The sequence below is a fragment of the Octopus sinensis genome, linkage group LG5, assembly GCF_006345805.1.
Source record: "Octopus sinensis linkage group LG5, ASM634580v1, whole genome shotgun sequence".
In the NCBI taxonomy this organism is placed as follows: Eukaryota; Metazoa; Mollusca; class Cephalopoda; order Octopoda; family Octopodidae; genus Octopus; species Octopus sinensis.
In genome coordinates, this window is record NC_043001.1 from 10,510,325 (window position 1) to 10,533,751 (window position 23,427).

Below are 23,427 nucleotides of genomic sequence, written 5' to 3' on the forward strand. Positions count from 1 at the left end.
AAAGATCTTTTACATTTTTAGATCTATCGCTCTTTGCCTATCGGTACCGAAGCAATAAGCTAACTCCCCAATGAGCAGTTAGTTTAATCTTTCACTATAAAATCATAATAGTTAAGTCAGGAAAAATAACAATCAGCCAAATGCCATAAAATGTTTAAAAGCTATATAAATCTGATTTTCTGATTGAAACAACAAGCCCATGCTCATTTAGATACATAGCTAGGTAGCATGGCAAATAACACATGAGAATTAGCTGGGAAAATTACCATTTTGGAATATTTAATTTTTATCATTTATTCTTTATCATATTGTATTGTAACCGTTAACACCAAATTGGCTTAATATTACCTAAAATTCTTTTTACTGCATAAATTGATAATTTAAATTTTTGAATGAAGATATATAAAACATTTTTTTTTGTATTTGTTTCTGAGTCTATCTTATGTGTGAGAATTCTTTTTTCTTTCTTCCTTTTTCTTTTTTTGCTTTTTTTCTGATTTTATTTCTTATAAACAGTAAAATAAAATGAGCATCAAATGTTATTTTCAGTTGCAGATCAGTGGTTCTTATACATTATATTCTTCTTAGTTTATTTTTTTTTCTGTTTTCTTGTACTCTCATATGTATTACATATATAACAAAGCACAACTATACACACACACACACACACACACTTTTACATATCATCATTATTTCATGTTAGCTTTCCATGTTGGCATGGGTGAAAGGACCACTTATCATTTATACATTTCATTTTTAAATTCTGTTTCTATGGCTCAATGTACTTCCTCACAGCTGCCATTTTACAGAATGTTCTAGGTGCGTCCTCGACCACTCTAAAAGGCTGAAGCCTTCACACTTCACAGAGTGCAGTGGATGCAGATTTTCCTGGCATCAGCACCAGAGATGTAGCCTTTTATCCCTGCAAGACCAAAGGTTCCTCTCAACCCTATGTTTCTGTTTGCTCATCAACCCCTTTACAGAATATTCTAGGTGGATGTAGTGTCACAAATAGTAGTGGATTTGGCCCATACTCCAAAGGTTGAAGGGTCTTGCCTCTCTCCTAATGTGTTTATTGAGTGTAACCTGGCTGATGAGGGAACGAAAGATTGCAAGGTGAGACAGAGTGACAGGGTTGAGAGAGTTGTAAAAGGGGTGGAAGTGATATCAAATAATGTAAGTGGACAAGTGGTAGTAGGGAATGATGGGATACTATACCAGCTTGTGTGAGAAAGGGAGAGAATATAGAAGGGGTAACTGTTAAACTGCTTCAGGATGGGTGAGTGAGTTAGGATGATTAGAATAAGAAAAGGATGTAGTATTGGAGAGATGAGAGGTCCAGGTAGATCCAAAGGTCTCTGTAGTTAGATGAGAGGAACATACTAGAATGTGGAGAGACTCACTGCTTTCTTTAGACAGCCAAGTTCTGTGAGAATGGTAAAGAGAAGCAGGGCAGAGACAGGGGTTCTATGGGTGTGAATGAAAGATGAGTCAACACTAAATGATGCAGAAGATATAGTAGATGGTTGAACGATAGAGGAATTCTCAGTATTCTGAGATGTATACATTCAAGGCAACTTGACCAACAGGACAGAAGGAAGAGCAATGATGCGAACTGGTTGAGGAGTATGATGGCAGACAGTGGACAGGTGGATGCCTGCCAGTACAGGAAGTGTGGATGAAAGTGGAATATACTGGGAATAGTCTTATAGAGACTACTCTTTTAAGAGAAATTGGAAAGAAAGTGGGTGAATCTTATATCAACAAATGGTACCAATGACAGAGATAAGGGTGGAGGGAAAGTAAGTGGGTGTCAAGGTGCAGGGGAGACAGCTATAGTAGATATAGCAGCATGTATGCACATGCACACATGCAATCTATACGACTTCCACCATTTTGTGTCTTTAGATTTACCATGCTTGTACAGTTGGTGGGGTTTTTTTTTTGCCGTGATCTGGTATTTGCCATCCTTACAAATTACCAATCAACACACCATCATCTCCTGCATGAGGTGCATCATCTCGAGATCAGTTTTGGCCACTTTTTCCTGCGTCTTTCTTGGTCTCCTTCTTCTACTGGTTCCATTCACTTTGAGTGTGCAGAATATTTGCATATCTTTATACAGCCTTCATCTCCCATACATATCACACTTGCCTATATCAATACAGTCTTCTCTTAGCACACTAATCTGATTCCTTTTACATTCAACTTTCCTATCAACTCATTAATCCTCTGTCATTCATGCATGCTAACATTACACGTCCAGCAAAACATGTTTGCTTCATTTCTTTCTAGTCTTAGCAAATCCTCTATATTCAAGGCCCATGTCTCACTCTCATGCGGCATTGCTCTTTGCATACATCATACAATTCACTCTTCACCCTAAAGAAAAATTATCTTTTTCTTGCCAACTCTGGTCACTATGCTCTCAGAATACTCACCCCCACTGCTAATTAGTTCACCGTGGTAGCAGATGCTATAAAACAACTCCCTAGAGACCTTTCAATGTCATCTATTTTGCATTTGCTCTTTGTGTATATTGTCATTGTACACATGCAGTGTACTTCCTCTGTTAGCCTCTCTCTGATCCCTGTGCACCTCTTGTATGTCCATAGTTTATCAGATAGAATTCTCAATTACTTTGTTTGAATACAATGACCATGGCCATTTCCCTGGTGTCAGCAGAGCTCAATCTTCTCTCATGCTTGTTAAGTTAACCATAAGATCTGTCCTATGTTTTGCTTCCATATCTAGAATTTCTTTCCTACATCCTCTGCTGATTCCATTATAAGAACTCGGTCATCAGAATAAAGGAGCTGCCATAGAGAGCTATTCGCAAAATCTTCAAAGACTGTATGATTTATGTATTTATCCATGTACACTGCATCGTCGTCACTATTATAACATCTACTTTTCTATGGTTGCATGGGTTAGATGAAATTTGTTGAGGCAAATTTTCAACAGCTGGATGCCCTTCCTGTAGCCAACCCTCACTTGTTTCCAAGTCAGGTAATATCTCCCTGTGGCCAGACAAGTATTCATTCAAGATTGGCAGCAAAGGACACCACTTGCATGACAGCGACATTCGTCCACAACCTATTTCTTTAGCCCACAAGGGGCTAAACACAGAGAAGACAAACAAGGACAGACAAATGGATTAAGTCGATTATAGCAACCCCAGTGCATAACTGGTACTTATTTAATCGACCTCGAAAGGATGAAAGGCAAAGTCGACCTCGACGAAATTTGAACTCACCATTAATATTCATGCTACCTTTTCAATCAGTGTCTCTAGTGATTGGTTTGAGACATGCAGTGAAGAGCTTTGAAGAGAATCCTTCCTGACTCTTACAGTAGAGCTTATCATACGTAAACAAAATACAAGTAGTCTGAAAGGATAGTACAAGGCCACAGAGTAGTAGGAAGTGAGGAAATTGAAGTGAAAGAGTACATCTTTACGAAACAGTAAGTAGGAGTGGCTGTGTGGCAAGTAGCTTGCTTACCAACCACATAGTTCTGGGTTCAGTCCCACTACGTGGTACCTTGGGCAAGTGTCTTTAACTATAGCCTTGGGCTGACCAAAGCCTTGTGAGTGGATTTGGTAGATGGAAACTGAAAGAAGCCCATCGTATATATGTATATATATATATATATATATGTGTGTGTCTGTATATGTTTGTGTGTGTGTTTGTCACCCCCCCCCCCTAACATCGCTTGACAACCGATGCTGGTGTGTTTAAGTCCTTGTAACTTAGCAGTTCGGCAAAAGAGACTGATAGAATAAGTACTAGGCTTACAAAGAATAAGTCCTGTGGTCGATTTGCTCGACTAAAGGCGGTGCTCCAGCATGGCCACAGTTACATGACTGGAACAAGTAAAAAGGTAAAAAAAAAAGTAAGTATATGTTGAGTCATGAATGCTGAAATCTCTCCCAGAGTAAGAGATGGGTGGAAGGTATTTGCTTCAATAGAAGATATGCTCAAAGCACAGCTTAACGAGACACTGCTTACCAATCTCTTTAATAGAAGTGTCCTGCCTGTTCTTCTATATGTAAGTGAAACATATGCTTAAAGATAGAAGAACAATGACTGGCTCTCGTGGAGAGGGTCATGGAAATATTCATAGTAGAACTGTCATTGTGGGATTATGTCTTAAATGTCATAATTCAAAAATGGAGTAAATGATGTGATGAAGGACATCAAAAGCACCAGATCAGTTGGGTCTGATGTGTTGAAAGGCTTATGGATTATAGATGCGCATTTGTTGTTGAGCAGCATCCAAGAGATTGGGAGAAATCTTTTGGAAGACTTTGAAGAATGAAGGAAGATGACAGAGTGGAATAATTCCAGCCAAAATGTAAGAGAGGGACACAAAGGAAGAATGGAAACAGTGACTGGCAATATATAATGGCAACCGTTAGTATGGTTGGTAGAGCTATATAAGTATGTGTTTAAATAATTAGTAATTGGACTAGGTAGTGCTTGTGACTCTTTATAAGGCCTCCAAGACAGGTAAGAGGGAGGGAGCAGGGTATTCTCAAACCAGAAACTTGTTTTGAATACATCCAAATAGACACCACTAAAGGTACTCGAGATACTAAAGGGTTGTCTTAAAACTGGGTAAAGGATTAAGCCTAGTGTCCACGTAGGTCATGGCGACATTGGCTCTTAGAATGTGAACAGCTGGAACAGATACTGCTAAACAACTGGTCCAGTATTCTCTCAATTTTTACCAATCCAACATCTTAGATTGCTACTTTTTATTGACTCTGACAAGATGAAATCGGTGGGATTTCAGCCTCAGAATGCCAAGAGATGGAACAAATATCTATTTCTTTACTAACCACAAGGGGCTAAACACAGAGAGGACAAACAAGTACAGACAAGTGGATTAAATCGATTACATCGATCCCAGTGCATAACTCGTACTTAATTAATCGACCCTGAAAGGATGAAAGGTAAAGTCGACCTCGGCGGAATTTGAACTCAGAACGCATTGGCGGATGAAATACCACAAGGCATTTTGCCCAGTATGCTAACGATTCTGCCTTTGGAACAAATACCATGGAGATGGAACAAATACCATGAAGCATTTCGTCTGATATTCTAACACCTCTGCCAATATTTCTGGGTGTGTATCTGTCTCCAAATATGAATACCCAACCTATTCCCTCTACCATAAGAGAAGTAACTTGTGGCATGCTTGTTCCCTTGGGAATGCATTAAAAAAGTTAATTTCTGAAAATTTTACCTGTATTTTGATATTTATATTTTTTCCGCTTCTTGACATAAGCAGTTGTGGTAGTGGTGGTAGTAATAGTAGTCGTAGAAAAAGGCGAAATTTCAAACGAAATATTTAGCATCTCATGTTCATGAAATAGAAACCTATTGTGAGTTCTCTTGTTGTTTCATCTTTGTGAGGACTGATAAAATAATTTGCTATTATAACCCACTAAGTTTGGTCAATTATACAGGAGAGATGAGGAAAGAAATAGTGAAATATTGATAACTTTGGAATATCAGCCTTCTGGAATCTGTTTTGATGCATCTCTATTATGGGTTGATCAAAGAGTAGGGAAAAAAAACCTCATGAAACTGAAGCCTTGTGCATTTACACACACACAAACACATGCAGTTAATAACGGTCTTCTGAATACCTTATTGATCATTTCAGCAGTATAATTAAGGTTGGGCATTCAGTCTAGTTTCTCTTTCATTTCTTTGGTGAATGAAAAATTAATATTTAGTACATTTACTCAAACACTCAGAGACCGGGAAAATATCATGTGTGTATGTGTGTCATTTTTATATGACAGGTAACTCACCTTTTCCCAGCGCATTCCTCTACAGTCAGAAAACAAACAATTTAGTTAAACATTTCATGCAGTGTATGTGTTGATGAATGTTCATTTCATTTAGATTGCAATCTTAATCAACTGACAGCCTAAGGCTCTGGCTTTACATTACTACATGAAGTATGTTTACTGAATTAAAATTCTCTGTGCATAGATCTCATCAAGATCAAAACTCTCAGAGCTGCCTGCGAAATTGAACCTTTTGTCAGATATAAGCTCATTATACAAGATAGAAGCTTCGAATTGAAAAAAAAAAACAACATATTGGTTCTTCAATAAAAAAAAGGAAATAAATTCATTCTAAAGGAAATTAAAATAAGATTTAACTAAGATAAATGGTCCCTATCTTGTGAGAAGCTTACTTCTCAACTGTATGGCTCCAGGTTCAGTCCCACTGCATGGCGTTTGGGGTAAGTGTTTCTACTATAAACTCAGGGCAACCAAAGTCTTCAGAGTGGATTTGGTAGACAGAAACTGAAAGAAGTTAATCATGTGTGCGTGTGTCTGTTTGTCCTCCACCACTGTTTGATAACCAGTGTTGGTGTGTTTATGTCCCCACTTAGCAGTTCAGTAAAAGACACTGATAGAATAAGTACCAGGTATAAAAAGGGAAAAAATTCCTGGGTTTATTCTGTTTTACTCTTTTACTTGTTTCAGTCATTTGACTGTGTCCATGCTGGAGCACCGCCTTTAGTCAAGCAAATCGACCCCAGGACTTATTCTTTGTAAGCCTAGTACTTATTCTATCAGTCTCTTTTGCCGAACCGCTAAGTTACAGGGACGTAAACACACCAGCATCAGTTGTCAAGCGATGTTGGGGGGACAAACAGACACACAAACATATACACACACATATATATATATATATACATATATACGACGGGCTTCTTTCAGTTTCCATCTACCAAATCCACTCACAAGGCATTGGTCAGCCCGAGGCTATAGTAGAAGACACTTGCCCAAGGTGCCACGCAATGGGAATGAACTTGGAACCATGTGGTTGGTAAGCAAGCTACTTACCACACAGCCACTCCTATGCCTATTCGAGTAAAATTCTTCAAAGTGGTGTTCCAGCATGGGCAGAGTCTAATGAGAGAACCCAGTAAAAGCCTAAAAGTATGTTTCTTTTTGACAGAGATAAACATCATTTTCATCCTTAAACATAGCTGCTGTTGCCCAACATCTCAAGTCAGCCCTGACTAAACAGACCTATGGTCAAAGGCGATTCAGCTGTGACAGTTCTGTCCTTTTGTATGATTAGAACCACAGTGGTCAGTGTATCCTTGTTTATTTAAGGCAATAGGGTGTAATTTAATTAACATTCAACTGCTATTTCTTTCAAGCCAATCAACCATGTAGAGGCTTCCTCAATTACTGCTAAAAGCACTTTCATATTCTACTGTTCTTTCTATCGCTTCTAGAGTTTGTTCAAGTAAAGCAGTATTCAAATTAGGCACATGGTTTGAAACCTGACACTCTTCCACTAAACAACAGCCTTTATTCAGCTTCAGTAACATTCATGTCTGATTGAGTCTCTTTGATTAGAAGGAATCCTTTTATTTGTAATACTTTGTTTATTCTAAGCAAGGCCTAGCAATGAATTTGCTCTGCACATTGTCCTACACTCTGATAAGTAAGCAGCTTAGCCAAGCAGTAGAATGTATTTTTCCCAAAGATACATTATTTCAGTTGTAATTCTGTTGACATTATTTTATCATTATTATTATTATTATTATTATTATTATTTAAAAAGGGAAGGAGGCTGGCTTAATCAGTGGTGCTTTGGCTCCTTTGATGTTCGAACTCTGAACTCTGCCATGGTTACTTTTGCTTTTCATTCTTCCAGGTTGTTGTTTATCCCAAGGTGAGCCCTTGTCAAGCAGATCCAAGATCAGAGGTGTCTCTTTGTACATCTTTAAATGCTTTGTCCTTCCTTTGACCTGAAGATTTGGTTACTATTTTTAGCAGGCTGAGTGACCATATTGAGACTCCGAACCCTCCTGAGAAGGAGCTTCTTTGTTAAATTCTGTATTTGCTCTAATCAATAATCTTTTTCACCAAAAGTGTTGTCCTTATTCTAATTTAGAAATTAGGTACCAGATGCAACAACCAAGATAACACTTACCATGAGCAATAAATTCTTGTTGTACTCAATCAAGTTCTAGTTAATACCATCAGCTGCTGACCTTAGCACTAATAATTCAAAAATACCTTTAAAATTTTAAAAATTATTCTTGTTGCTATTTGTGTTTGAAAACAATTTGAATGAATTGTTATCAACAGATTCATATTCTGTTCAGAAATTAGTTGGCTTGAATGCCATACCCATGAACCAAGGGCTATCTCTTGATTCTACAATGTGTGTTAACATCATTAACCTATTCCAGTGTTCCAGACACAGTGAATACAGAAGATGTGAAAATCTTAACTTAGTTCTTTGGATAATGATCTTATTAAAGAAGCCGTATTTTTTAGCCGTAATTCAGATAGTTTCTGCTTGTAGTATATACCTCAGCAGCCTTCACTTAATATAATTATTATCCAATTTACCTATGCTTTACAAATCTCTTAGTCTTTTTTTTTTCTCTACTAAACTCTATTCACTGCTCTCTATACCCAGTCAGAGCAATAATCTCATCAGTTGTAAACAATCTGCATCTTTGTGTTGTAAACAAACTATGATGAAAGTGTTTGGCTGGAGTTAAGCTTCATGGTTAGAAAACTGGAGAGAAAAAAATCCTCTCAACGATGTTGTCTGTAAGCAGACATTTGTAAACAGCCTAATTCTCCACTGACAACTTATCTTCATTTAGATTAACTGATCTAGTTTTAGTTTCATCTGATTTTAACCCAGGGTTTTGTTATGCAGTGTGAGTGGATTAAACACTGATGGTTATAGGATAGATAATATAATCCTTGACATTTGACCTGGAAAAAAGAAAAACTGGATCACCGACGTTGGAATACCATTCGCCATATTCAATCCGTCTATACAACAATTATATACTTTCAGTACCGTGTTCATGGCATTAGTACTTTCCACTGAATCACAAGTACCAAAATTAACCCTTTAGTGTTCGCATTATTCTGCCATAATTAAATCTTTTTCATCCACATTGTTTTGAACTAATCATGCATTATCTTGTAGCTATGAGATTTTGATGAGGTAGCTGTTAATTTTTAAAACGATATTGTAGGGTTGGTGTGAGAGACCAGATCTGGCCAGTTTGACCATAAAACAGACAGAATACTTTTGGCCGGATATGGCCGGTTTAAATGCTAAAGGGTTAAAAGCACTTTGTTCTTGAAAAACAACTTTCTCTATCCAAACCCGTAATATTCTTTACTATAGAACATGCTTACATACAAATATACCACCTCCCTGATAGGCAAATTTTCATTACACCCTACAACCACTAGATCATCAAACCATTGAAAGGGAAGCCTATATGCAGTTCCTAAATTTGCTAGAAATAGCTGCCAAATATCCTCCAAGTCACACTCCGCTGCCTTAGTAAAGGAAGGGCATTCTAGATGCCCACTATATGTAAAAAAAAATGGAATAATTACAGCTGATGTGCTTTTGGCCATAGGTCTGTCTATCGTCACTGGCAACATCATTGCTATTATGATAAACTATCGTATGTCCAAATTTGGCCACTCTTTTACTTGTTTCAGTCATTTGACTGCGGCCATGCTGGAGCACCGCCTTTAGTCGAGCAAATCGACCCAGGACATATTCTTTGTAAGCCCAGTACTTTATTCTATCAATCTCTTTTGCCGAACTGCTAAGTGACGGGGATGTAAACACACTAGCATTGGTTGTCAAGCAATGCTAGGGGAACAAACACAGACACACAAACACACACACATACATACATATATATATATACATATATACGACGGGCTTCTTTCAGTTTCCGTCTACCAAATCCACTCACAAGGCATTGGTCGGCCCGGGGCTATAGCAGAAGACACTTGCCCAAGGTGCCACACAGTGGGACTGAACCCGGAACCATGTGGCTGTTTAGCTAGCTACTAACCACACAGCCACTCCTGCCACTCAAACATTTTTTTTTTTTTTTAATATTTAATTTTGCTTGCAATAGCCAGTTCTTTTGGTCAAACTATTGTATCTCCAGCTGTTTTACATGAAAATTGTCAAAGTGTAGTACAATAGTTTAGCATTTCCCCAAAATATAATAAGTCCCACATACAACAGTTTTGCAACAATATTTTTCACTGAAAATATCACACATGCATGGAGTCACGATTTTATGCACCCAACAAAGTATTATTGTTAAGCTGAAACCGTTGCTAATGTAAAAAGAAATGGAATGGGGAAACTATTTTTTTCATATATATATATAAGTGGCTGTGTGGTAAATAGCTTGCTTACCAACCACATAGTTCCGGGTTCAGTCTCACTGCATGGCACCTTGGGCAAGTGTCTCCTACTATTGCGTTGGGCCAACCAAAGCCTTGTGAGTGGATTTGGTAGACGGAAACTGAAAGGAGCCCATCGTATGTATATATATATATATATATATGTATGTGTGTGTTTGTGTGTTTGTGTTTGTCCCCCCCCCAACATCGCTTGGCAACCGATGGTGGTGTGTTTACGTGCCAGTAACTTAGCAGTTCAGTAAAAGACCGATAGAATAAATACTAGGCTTACAAAGAATAAGTCCTGGGGTCGATTTGCTTGACTATACAGATGGTGCTTCAGCATGGCCGCAGTCAAATGACTGAAACATGCAAAAGAGTAAAAGAGAGAGGAATATATATATATCTGCCTACTCCAACAGAATCTACTAATCTTGGCTCACCCTTTTTATATTTTCCCTTAATTTTAAACCCATCTTGTCTCATTTCCTTCCATTGTATCAAACCCTGCCCAAAAATCTATGATTAATATTATTTCTCAATCCCTACCTTTTTTTATTCTCGGAAGTGTTCTGATATTTCCTGTAAGTAGAATGCATTCACCATTAGAATGAACTAAAACAGCCTTGAGTTTCTTTCTCTCTTCAACACAGACTTGAGATTTTTACTCTATCATAAGCCCTAGGACTTACGGCTGGAACTTGACTTTGTTTCCATGGTGTAAAAATGACAGGTTATATCCACCTACCCCAGAATGAGATGCTGTTCATCACACAGTTAACCACCCAGCTATTGCTATCACTCATTTACCTATTTCTTTACTACCCACAGGGGGCTAAACACAGAGGGGACAAACAAGGACAGACAAATGGATTAAGTCAATTACATCGACCCCAGTGCATAATCATCATCATCGTTTAACGTCCGCTTTCCATGCTAGCATGGGTTGGACGGTTCAACTGGGGTCTGGGAAGCCCGAAGGCTGAACCAGGCCAGTCAGATCTGGCAGTGTTTCTACAGCTGGATGCCCTTCCTAACGCCAACCACTCCGTGAGTGTAGTGGGTGCTTTTTATGTGCCACCGACATAGGTACCAGACGAGGCTGGCGAACAGCCACGCTCGGACGGTGTTTTTTATGTGCCACCGACACAGGTGCCAGACGAGGCTGGCAAACGGCCATGCTCGGATGGTGTTCCATTGATGTTCATCGATTTTGATTTGATTTGATTAATTGACCCCAAAAGGAGGAAAGGCAAAGTCGACCTCGGTGGAATTCGAACTCAGAACGTAGCTTAGCATTTCGCCCAGCCTGCTAACGTGTCTGCCAGCTCGCCACTATCACTCATTTACCACTGGCTGGAATAGAGCAATGCAAGACAAAGTGCTCTTTGGTGCAAGACCACAATAAACTGTCTGGTCTGGTCTGATCTGGTCTGGAAATTGAAACCAAGATCTTTATGATTGCGAATTCAGCAGCCTAACCACTAAGCCACAAGCTCTTACTTTCAAGATAAAAATGAAAAAGGAAACAAAACAATTTACAAATTTACCGATAGCCTTAAGAATCTGTTTGTAAAGAAAGAAAATGATGGGTTAACATTTATGTCACAGTTGTAACTCGGTCATCAAATTGAAAGATGGTGTTATCTATCATTTGTGTCATTTGCATGGTTTTCGGTTCAGAATATATAGATTCTGATTCAAGGAAGTAAGAATATCATTGACATCCAAACTAGCCATTGTTTCTGAAAATATCAAATTATATTTCCTTTTGTCATTTCTTTAAAAGCCATTGATTTTTGGGTTTTGTTTTTTTTTTTTTGTTTGTTGTTCATTTTATTTTGTTTTGCTTTATTTGTATGACAGTAAAGTACTGGTGTTGAATAGCCAGAACTGAGAAACACAAGAATTCACCTCTGTCCATGGTACACAAACCTAATCAATTTTACATCAACTGATATTTGCTCGTGCCGACCACTCAGACTTTGGACTAAGCTTATTCCTTTCTTTGCAAAGAACAGAGTTGTTTCTGTCTTATTTCACAGTTCTTTCTTTAGTTTCATCCTATTAGATATAGAATTCAAGTGTATATATGCTCAGAATGACAGATGCAAAGAATTCTTTCTTAATTGAAATTTTCCTCTTAGTTGGAGAAAGAAAACGTAACCCCTGTGCCATTCACGAGTGAATGGCAAAAAAAAGGTTAGTTTCAATAGATTAAGAATTAATTTTAAAAACTCTCCATGGGGTTAGAAAATATCTAAATCTTCTAAGTGGAGATGGTGACAGCATCAGACATGTTCCAACTTATTGAAACTCACCAGTGCAAGAGAGAGGACTATTCATTTGATAAATAAACATAGGTTTTTTTACTTTTAGAAAAAAGCACTACAAATAATTTTTGCCTGCAGTAATTTGCAGGAGTGGATAAACAAAATTAAGGTAATGGAAATAACTTAAATAAACCAGAAGCAGGGATTGAATTGAATGGAATATGTATGGATCTACTCTGATAGTTCTTAATGAATTGGAATTTCCTTCATAGCTGGAGAAAGGAAATAGAACCTTGTGGCAATCATTAGTGATTTGCAAAGAAGACTTTGAGGAAATTTCAATAAATTAAGAAAAGAAAAAACCTTCTATATTTATCCTGTTGATTTGTCATCTATGCTTCCCTAATAAGGTCCAATAAGACCAAAGCATGCCCAGTGTTGACACCATCTTTACTAAGAAGGGCATGATTTTTCCTTAACCCTTTGGCATTTAGTCCAGCCTGACAAGATCCTATACCCCACAATGTCATTCTAAAAATATACAAACACTATTAAAATTTTGAAGCAACAAGATAATGTGTAATTAATTCAGAATATTGTGGGTAAATAAGCAATACATTTGACAAAGAAACCTGAATGCTGCAGGTTACAAGAATTTAACTTTTTCAATTGCTTTTTAATTTATTAAAATAATGTTCTTTTTTCTTTTTTAGCCACTAGCAAATGAATCCCATGAGTTTTCCGTTCTCTAACTAAAAGGAAAATTTCAGTACATTTAGACATCATTAATTTACCTCAATTCTGTGCCATTGGTTCAAACCAGTCATTTCCATTAAGTCAATTGTATACTTTGTTACACTAATTACTACCAGGAAAATTTATTCATAACCATTTCTCTATAGGAGGTATTTAGTAACAGAGTTGTAGTGCCACCCTGGCCATTTTTGAGGTTAGTATATCATTTTCTTGATCTAGACATCTAGAATCCAAAACAGTTGGGCAGAAGAACCAGTGAGGTTTGCAATAAGGTCAAAAATCCAGCTGAAAAATATTGTACCTCGATACTATTGACACAACACTCACTCCCCCAAACTCAGACCAGAGAGTTTAGTAACACACCATCATAAGTACACATACTCAATCAATAACTTCAGTGTGGTCCCTGTATCTTTTCCGAGGTGTTATGGCTCATTTTCTAATATTCCTCATTACCATCATAATCATAATGGGCTATTATCTTACTATATTGTGTTAAAGATACTAACCTTGGTATATTAAAACACAAGCAATACCTTTGGGTGGGGTCTCTGTATGTATTTTTCTAGGTATTACAGCTAAAATATGCAATACGATACACTGTGTTTCGTAGTACCAGTATATTCTACCAGGTGAGAAAGATACAGTCATTCTTTCATCTTTCAGATACATAAATAATTTTACATAGGTGAAATGATTAGAGGAGGTCTTCATGATCCTTTTAAGCCCAAAACCAGCTACCTAACTTCATTCCTTACCAAGATATCGTATTGTGAAAGTCCTGAAACTTTGGGTTTTTCTCGATTTTTAAGTTGCAGCGCTTACGACGGTCGGTTACTAAATGCCTCATATCCAAGAACTCTGTTTTATTGACCAAGCATGTTTGTATCAGCCATACCTTGCTCATTAAGCTACACCATATTCCTTACTCGCATACAGAATTGTGTTCAAGTAAGGAATGTGGTGCAGCTTCTGTAGGTCTGGTATTAAGTTAAAGCAAACTTTAAATTAACCCAAGATGTCAGGATTGTTCTAAATTTAAGATAGAGACTCCATGTTTAATTATGTCAGTAAAACTCACACATGGTAATGGTTCCCACACATTTACATGGCAGCTATACACACATGTATGTGTATTCATCCGTGAAATACACTACACACACTCCTGTAACACTTGCTGTTATGCTTCTTTACTCATTTAATCTCATATCCATTCTCAGGCGACATGTGCACTTTGATACACATCTTTCTCTCCTTCTTCCTCTCTCTGTCTTCCTCTCTCTCTCCTTCTTTCTCTTTCTCTCACATACACAGTCTTTCAAACAGTTTTATTGTTTGTTTTGCATCTATTCCTCCCCGATGCTTACTCTTTCTCACCATCCAAGATAAACATGCAAAAAAATAAGCTACATTCCTCTAATTAAGCAACTCGTCTTCTGTCCTTAATAATTCTTAGTCTTCTTGCTGAAAATTGTTTCTAATTAACTTTGAAATATCTTTTGATTATTGAGCTGTGCAGACAATTAGAATTTTCCCTGCTGCTTTGGCTACCAGTTACTTTAATATTTCATGAAATAAGATAAAGCTAAATAACAAAACAAAAAAAAAAAAGCTGTTTTCATATTTTTTCTAGTTTTACAAATAAAAGATTAACTCCTTACACAATTTAATTTTATTTTATAAATGCATATTTCACACCAAACTAGCTCCACTGATGTCATTTTCAGTCAGGTGTCATGTTACAAATTAGATGTTATCAGTTAAATGAAGTTAGTAAGCTCATAAAACTACATTTTCTCTCATTAGGATGTGTTAAAAACTCAATATCTTCAGAATTTTAAATACAAATGTTGTTGCATCAGGTTCATTTGTTCATTTATTTTGTGTTTTTTTTTTTCGTGTGTTTTTTTTTTTAATAATTCCTTGTTGGTATACTGTGTGGGTGAAGGTGATCTCATGCAAGATGGTAAAAATTCATCAGTTGAAACAAAATAAATTATAACATATGAAATAAATTATAACATGTTTGAACTACAAAAAAAAAAAAGAAAAGTAGCAATGAAATTTTATTTGAATTTAGTATAAATTTTATTATTCATATTGATTTCTTTCTTTTTATTTTAATAGTCCTTGAATTTTTTCCTCTGTATCAGTAAATTTTCATAATTCCTTCTTGAGAGTAAGAATACAAAAACCTTCATATCCAAAGTATAAATGAGAAACGAAAAATGTAACCTGAAAATGTATTTCATTATCCAAGTCATAATTCAACTTCATACCTTCAAAAGTTAATTTTGTTTTTATTGGTATCCATTTTTTATAAAGAAATAAGTATATATTTATATTTTCCTTTCCAAATTAACCCAGAGTAAAAACAGCAAATATCAGCTGATTATTGCTACAAGAATCTTATTAAATGTGTCTCCTATTTATACTGTTGGTGGTAGGTTTTGTATTCTTACAATCGTTCAACTTGTATTAACCATCAGACTTCTTTTGCTACTGCTAATTAATGTGTAGAGTTTCTGAGGAGTGGGTTTAAGTTCATCAGTGTACTATATATGCATGAGAGAATCTTTAGTACAGTTATGCTGTACCGTTGTAGGACACCTTGAGTGGTATGCCCTTCACAGCTCCAACCATAGTGGAACAAATGAGACGATACCTAGACAACGAGGTAATTATAGATACGTGCCAACCTTATATCAGCTGGTTGAAAGAAACTTTACCCCAGTGCAGCCTGTAGAGAGCTGTTTGTATGTTGTTTTTTTTTTTTCTGTATTATTAATTTTATTACAATTGTCTCTATTTGATTTTGTATTTCAATACAAAACTAAAATAAATTTCGTTTTCATCATCTTTTTATTAAAGTATTGACAACTGAAATTTCTACATCCAAATTTGTCACTTTTCATTTAATTTTATTTCTATTAATTTGATGTAAAGCCTATAGCCAAGCAAAAAAATTTAAATATAGTAAATAAGGTTAGATTTTAACTTAATAGCAACTCTTAGCATTTAGCTAACCAACATATTTTGACAGCACACGGTTTGACTGATTCTACTATTCCAGCATTTCTATGAGTCTATAATTCCAGATATTACATTTCGACTTTCTAGCAATGTATCTTTAAAAACAATATTCTCAGTGTTGTTTTACCTGACATTTGCCATTTTCTGCTTATATGAATTATATCTAAACATAGATAATACTCTCGTGTGTATCTATAAACCCTGATTCAGTTTGAGAAACTCGAAGTGTGTCTAAAATTCAAAGCAGATATGTTAATTATGAAACAGAAGTATTATTAGACTTTCATGTGTTGACAATTTCATTTATTAATCAAATTAGTTTTGTTCTTCTTCCTTCCTAAGTTAATTCTTTAGCAATACTAGTGTGTCTCAGAAATTATTGCTTCAACTTATGCCAGTCAGGTTCTGTATCCTCCTTATAACACTTTCTGTTATGGCATCTTTTTGTCTTTCACAGAGATGAGATTTATTATTGAGTGCAAACGCTAACTTTGGAAATTATAGTTACAGATATTTAAACAAACAGGCACAGGAGTGGCTGTGTGGTAAGTAGCTTGCTTACCAACCACATGGTTCTGGGTTCAGTCCCACTGTGTGGCACCTTGGGCAAGTGTCTTCTACTATAGCCTCGGGCTGACCAAAGCCTTGTGAGTGGATTTGGTAGACGGAAACTGAAAGAAGCCCGTCCTATATATGTATATGTATATATATATATATGCGTGTGTGTGTCTGTGTTTTTCCCCTGAACATCGCTTGACAACCGATGCTGGTGTGTTTACGTCCCCGTAACTTAGTGGTTCGGCAAAAGAGACCGATAGAATAAGTACTAGGCTTACAAAGAATAATTTCTGGGGTCGGTTTGTTTGACTAAAGGTGTTGCTCCAGCATGGCCGCAGTCAAATGACTGAAACAAGTGAAAGGGTAAACAATACATATGTGAAGTATTTGTAGTCATCATAAATAGTCCTAGGCCTTAAACTGGGGCAAGTGGCTGTGCTTTTGATATTTATGAAGCCTTCTTTCGCACTCTTGTATAAAGTATAATGTGTATGATCCATGCAAGCCTGATAAAATGGATGTAAAACGAAATGAATGATACATATACATGTTTTGTGTATGTGCACACAGATGTACATCTGCAATCTGCATGTCTTTGAATGTATCTCCTGTTAGTAATATATTTGTTTTAGTGCTGGTCTTTTTAATTTGTGAAGTCCTAAGTAAAGGATTGCAACAACAATACCATCCAACTGTAAAAGAAACCATTTCAATAAGTCATCCGCTCCATGCCAGCATGGAAAAGCAGAAGTAAAAATCAGTTACACACACATACGGAAGCACACCATGTTCATACACATGCACAAAATGCTATATTCTTGAAATACTTCATGTTTGCATTGGAAGCACTCCGTCGGTTACGACAACGGGGGTTCCGGTTGATCTGATCAACGGAACAGACTGCTCGTGAAATTAATGTGTAAGTGGCTGAGCACTCCACAGACACGTGTACCCTTAACGTAGTTCTCAGGGATATTCAGCGTGACACAGAGAGTGACAAGGCCAGCCCTTTGAAATACAGGTACAACAGAAACAGGAAGTAAGAGTGAGAGAAAGTTATGGTGAAAGAGTACAGCAGGGATCACCACCATCCCCTGCCGGAGCCTCGTGGAGCTTTTAGGTGTTTTCGCTCAATAAACACTCACAACGCCCGGTGTGGGAATCGAAGCCGCGATCCTACGACCGCGAGTCCGCTGCCGTAACCACTGGGCCATTGTGCCTCCATGTTTGCATTATATAAAACATGTTTGCATTATATAAAACATGTATCTACTCTAAATTCAACTTTGTATGAGGGACGTTTCACAGCCATTTATTCGTTTCCTTTGCAACTGTACATTTCTGAGCTCCTTCAACATTTCTAAACTTCCCAGTCTTATTTTCTGTGAAAAACATTTTAGATGCTTTTGTTATTATTTCGTTGGGTCGTTTTTTCTTTTTTCTGTTTAAGATGAATATTATAAGAATTATGTCTGTTTTTCATTTGTTATCACCTTACTCCATATTATTTTTATTTATTTACATTAGACATCAGGTTATTTTCAGTAAATCAGAAAATAATGTAGCTGTAGTGTCTGGTTAGTTTGTTGTTCAAGTATGCTTTCTGTTGGTGGATGTCTTTTGTTAAATATTATTTTTTATTTTCTAGCTTCCATGAGCAATTTTCTCCTTCTATTGGGAGTTTTATATAAATAGAGTTGTGTTGTTAACTCGCATTTCTAGTTAGTTTATTTTTCTCTTCTGTATTCTTATGTTTTATAATGGCTCCTTGTTCTAGATGCATGGTGTGCTGACAAAAAAGTGAGGTACCTGTATGAATAATATAACTGATTATGAAGTTTAGAAATTTCATACTTGCCTATAAATTTTTAAATTACATTAGTCATATGAAATTTATTCAGCAGTTGGTAGATTTGTAGTCGAAGATATTTTAAAATTTAGATTTTTTTTTTGTTGTTTTGGACATAATATGACCGGTAGTTTTTGACAGAGTATAATACTTACAACCTTCTGTTTGATGAGTTCCTGATAACAGCTTTCATGTATTATGTAACCAAGATGTTTTCGGTTCATACAATATGTATATGTTGGTTTGGTATTTTTACTTAGTGTGTAATTAATGTATTCAATTGGTTTCTACATTCTGGAGAGAACGGTCTATAATAAATTCGTTTTGTATATCTCTCACTGACTGGCATTTGTTTCACTCACTCAGCTTTTTCCTTTTCTTTTTTTTTTTTCTTGGTTTTGTAGTTTCTCTTTGTACAATAGAATCGAAAGTGCCTTATGAGTCGGTAGTTTATCGATAATGTTGTTTTTGAATTTCTCCTTTTCCGTCCATGTGGGCAGCATACACACAAACACATGCATCTATTTGCTGGTTTTGTAGTATAAAAGCCTACGAGTGTTAGCCCCCCCCCCCATGCTTGTCATCATCATCATTATTTTTAGTGTCCACTTTTCCATGTTTTTATGGGTCAGAAAGAGCTTATTGTCAGCCTTCACTTGTTTTTAAGTAAGGTTCCCCATGGCCAAATATGTTTCCTGTTTCTTTATTGCCCACAAAGGGCTAAACATAGAGGAGACAAACAAGTACAGACAAAGGGATTAAGTCGATTATATCGCCCCCAGTGCATAACTGATACTTAATTTATCAACCCCGAAAGGATGAAAAGGCAAAGTCAATCTCGGCAGAATTTGAACTCAGAATGTAACGTCAGACGAAATACCTATTTCTTTACTACCCACAAGGGGCTAAACACAGAGAGGACAAACAAGGACAGACAAAGGGATTAAGTCGATTATATCGCCCCCAGTGCATAACTGGTACTTAATTTATCAACTCCGAAAGGATGAAAAGGCAAAGTCGATCTCGGCAGAATTTGAACTTAGAATGTAACGTCAGACGAAATACCTATTTCTTTACTACCCACAAGGGGCTAAACACAGAGAAGACAAACAAAGACAGACAGATGGATTAAGTCGATTACATCGACATCAGTGCGTAACTGGTACTTAATTTATCAACCCCAAAAGGATGAAAGGCAAAGTCGATCTCGGCAGAATTTGAACTCAGAACGTAATGGCAGACGAAATAACGCTAAGCATTTCACCCGACGTGCTAACGTTTCTGCCACAGAATATTGGATTGGAGCAGTACTGCTTGTATAACAGTAACACTCGTTTACAACTATCACATGATGTTAAGATGCTGGAGATAAAAAAAAAAAATATATAGTGATACTTGTGTGCACACACTCCCACACACAAATATATGACAAACTTTTGGATGGAAATTCCTAAATCCATTAATGCATTGCTTTGTATGTTTCCACATTGGAGTTAAATCAAATGCTCAACACTCCACCCTCACACTGCATGTACACTGAATTCAGGACAAAGAAATCCAAGACCATTCACTTCTCTTATATTACTGATTCTACTCTCTCTTTTCCTCTTCCTATCCACACATGACCACTTGCACTGATTTAAATATAAAGTGAATCACTAACATGCATCCACCCTCCCATTTTGTTTATATATATATATATATATATATATATATATATATATATATATTATTTCTTTACCCCTTCTCTTTCTAGAATCTGCCTTTGACATCGAATCTACTAACAGTTTTTTTTTAAATACTTAATAACGTTCTGTTTATCATAGTTATAATGTCTTGTTGTTGAGATAGGCTCTCTTTCTTTCCTGATGAGAAGATTACATTATTTTACACCGTTTATTCCTTTGGAACAAAACCAATGTTGTCTTCGAAACATATGTTGAAAGTAAAAGAATTTGAATAACACCTGCGTTCAACTCCATTTATTTACTTATACTATACAAATTACTGCACATTAACCCAGAGTTTCTACCTTTGAATAGGTCGCTACATCCTTGTTACTTGCGTGAATTTTGCTACCCTGGTAACTGTTTATTGAATATTCCATGGTAACGGTAAACAAAGGATAATTCATTCATCCATTTACTTATATATATATATATACATACATACATACATATATACACACACACACTTGTGCTATATGTATATACATATGCATATTCCCCACCCAGCCTGCTCTAACCTATGCCAGCATGGAAAACGGACATTAAACTATGATGATGATGATATATAAACACTCACACATTGATTTCTCTTTCATAGTATTCATTTTGCTTGATTGGCCTCTGCCATTCCTTTAACTCTTGATAATAGTATAATTTTCTTTTCCTCTAAGCTAGTTTAAGACATATGATGTAAAGTTTCCTATCTCCTATACTTCAGCTCTGTTGAGCATTTCCTTGAAGTTGATATTTTCTCTGGAAAAAGTCTAAAGTAAAATCTTCTACATCTGATTTTTTGCTAAATACCATCTGTTGTTACTAGAACACTATCATTAGGAGGAATTTCAACCGTGTTTCGTGGTCTGCTACCACAACAGCTCCTTTATAGGAACCAGTTAGCTCAAGACATCATCAGGAGGAATCACGTCCGGTTTCGGCCCCTATTCCTCTACCGTTTTGATGTGGCGGCCCCCCCCCTTTCGGAGGTGTCTTCAGCTCTGGTGTTGAGTGCATGTCTTCTTTCTTCTGTTCCCTGGCCTCTTCGATGTAGCGTCAACGAGTGTCAGCTGGCGACTGACTGACTTGTCAAATTTTTTCCCTTTAAATACCTGCTGCTAGGCTCCAGCAAGTTATCATGTGACACAGTCTCAACTTTAACTGACCAATATTGTAGTAGGGTAAGAGACCTTTCTATTCCCATATTAATAGTTGATTGCAAACTAAGTTGTTTGAACGTTATTATAAATCTTTTAGATTCTTTCAATTTTTGTGTCTCTGCCTTCTTGTTTAAGTTACTTTATGACATTTCTAAGTAATAATGATAAATATTGTCATTTAGATTTTTATTCTTAAAACATATTATTTTTAATTCAAGTTGAATTAAACTTTTGATTCCTGTGTCAGCCAGACTCAATAATTCACAGTTTGTTAAACAATTTCTTTTAATATTCTTCGAATGTTTCTATTTCTTTTGTAACACAGACAGTAAAAGGTATATAACTTCAGTTGCATACATAAAAAATGCTAACATACACACCCATATACAAATAAATACACGCACTCACATTTGCTCATATCTGTTCATAAGTATAAAATGAAATTTACCACAAAAATTAATTAATTTTGTGTCATTCTGAATACTTATGATGGCTTCATGTTTGCAGCTATTCTGAGAATAATACATTAGGCCAATCCTCGTAAGAGAGTTTACTCATCTAATTTTACTTATTAAAGTGCAGCACTTGTTCCATTAGTAATATGATTAATTAAAACCAAAATTGTGATCATAAGTCAATGTTTGTAACTTTTCTTTAATTGGTTTTTTAATCTCGAGAGGATGTGGTTGTGCACTTGGTTTTTGGCTGGCCTCCTTTAATTGGTATAATTGATGCTATTAATGTTCCTCTTGAACTGATGAAAATTGGTGGCTGCAGATAAACGTATGCAGGGAAAGAATTCCAGAGAGGCAACTCTTTCCTGGGCTGAATGATTTTTGTATGTGGGGTTTGCATGATGGAAACATGAAAGTGAATCAGAAATGCTTTTGTGGAGATGGCATAAGACCATCCAATTTTGAAATTTAAAACCTGCTGTAGCAGCAGAAGAAAAGCCAGGCGGAGGAAACGGCAGCATGTTGGAGTGTGTTGGGGAGTGACTTCATGTCAATCAGTCAGTTGGCCTTTCTTTGGATGCCATCAAGGTTATCTATGTGTAAGTTCATCGTTCATCATTTGACGTCCGCTTTCCATGCTGGCATGGGTTGGACGATTTTGACCGAGGTCTGGTGAACCAGATGGCTGCACCAGGCTCCAATCTTAATCTGGCAGAGTTTCTACAGCTGGATGCCCTTCCTAATGCCAACCACTCCAAGAGTGTAGTGGGTGCTTTTTACATGCCACCGGCACAGGGGCCAGTTAGGCAATACTGGCAATGACCTCGATAAAAGTACCGCCATTCCAGATTGAGAGCTGCTCTCTGTTGTGGGTGTCATCTGAGCTTTGTAGAGGATAGATGGATGATGAGATCTCAAGTGTTTTCTGGTTCTGAGGCAGAAGATCAGTCTTTGTAATGTAGTCTTTACTATGTTGATGATGGGCATATGCTAGGAGAGATCTTCATTGAAGGTCAGGTTAAGCTTTTGAAGAGATTTTGAAACTTCTAGCTTTGTGATGTTTCTGTTATTTTTTATGGTGGGAGGTCCACAATTATGTCTTATTGTGTAATTGTAGTGTCTTTTCCGTGTTCGCGGAGACTAGATTTGCAGTACCACTGGAGAATGTTGAGTAGGTCAGCACCAAGGTTTTGAAGACTTAGTCATCATTGCTCTCAAAATATTTTATTCAGCTCTTAGGAGTGAGGAAACATCCTAGATTTTTGAAATGCATAAGTTTGTCTGTGCTTATGACACAGTGTGTCATCTCTTCAATTAGATAATGTAATAATTGTCGGAAGATATAGTAGTGAACTTCAAACAGTTAAGCTAGAAGATTTGAG

General features: G+C 36.6%; 1 protein-coding gene across 10 annotated transcripts in view; it reads left to right on the forward strand.

The window, feature by feature from the left end:
- The window catches only part of LOC115212345 (nephrin-like), a 296,829-nt gene that overhangs the window by 230,408 nt on the left and 42,994 nt on the right, over window positions 1-23,427 (forward strand). For 8 of the 10 annotated variants that reach the window (XR_004999321.1, XM_036503159.1, XM_036503157.1 and 5 more), the window contains exon 17: window positions 15,875-15,946. The exons of the other annotated variants lie outside the window; for them this stretch is intronic. Coding sequence is in view for 7 of the 8 variants with exons in the window: in XM_036503159.1 (XP_036359052.1) it covers window positions 15,875-15,946 (72 nt within the window). In the remaining variant the exon portion in view is untranslated. The remainder of the gene's footprint in view (window positions 1-15,874; window positions 15,947-23,427) is intronic. 10 annotated transcript variants of the gene reach the window in all.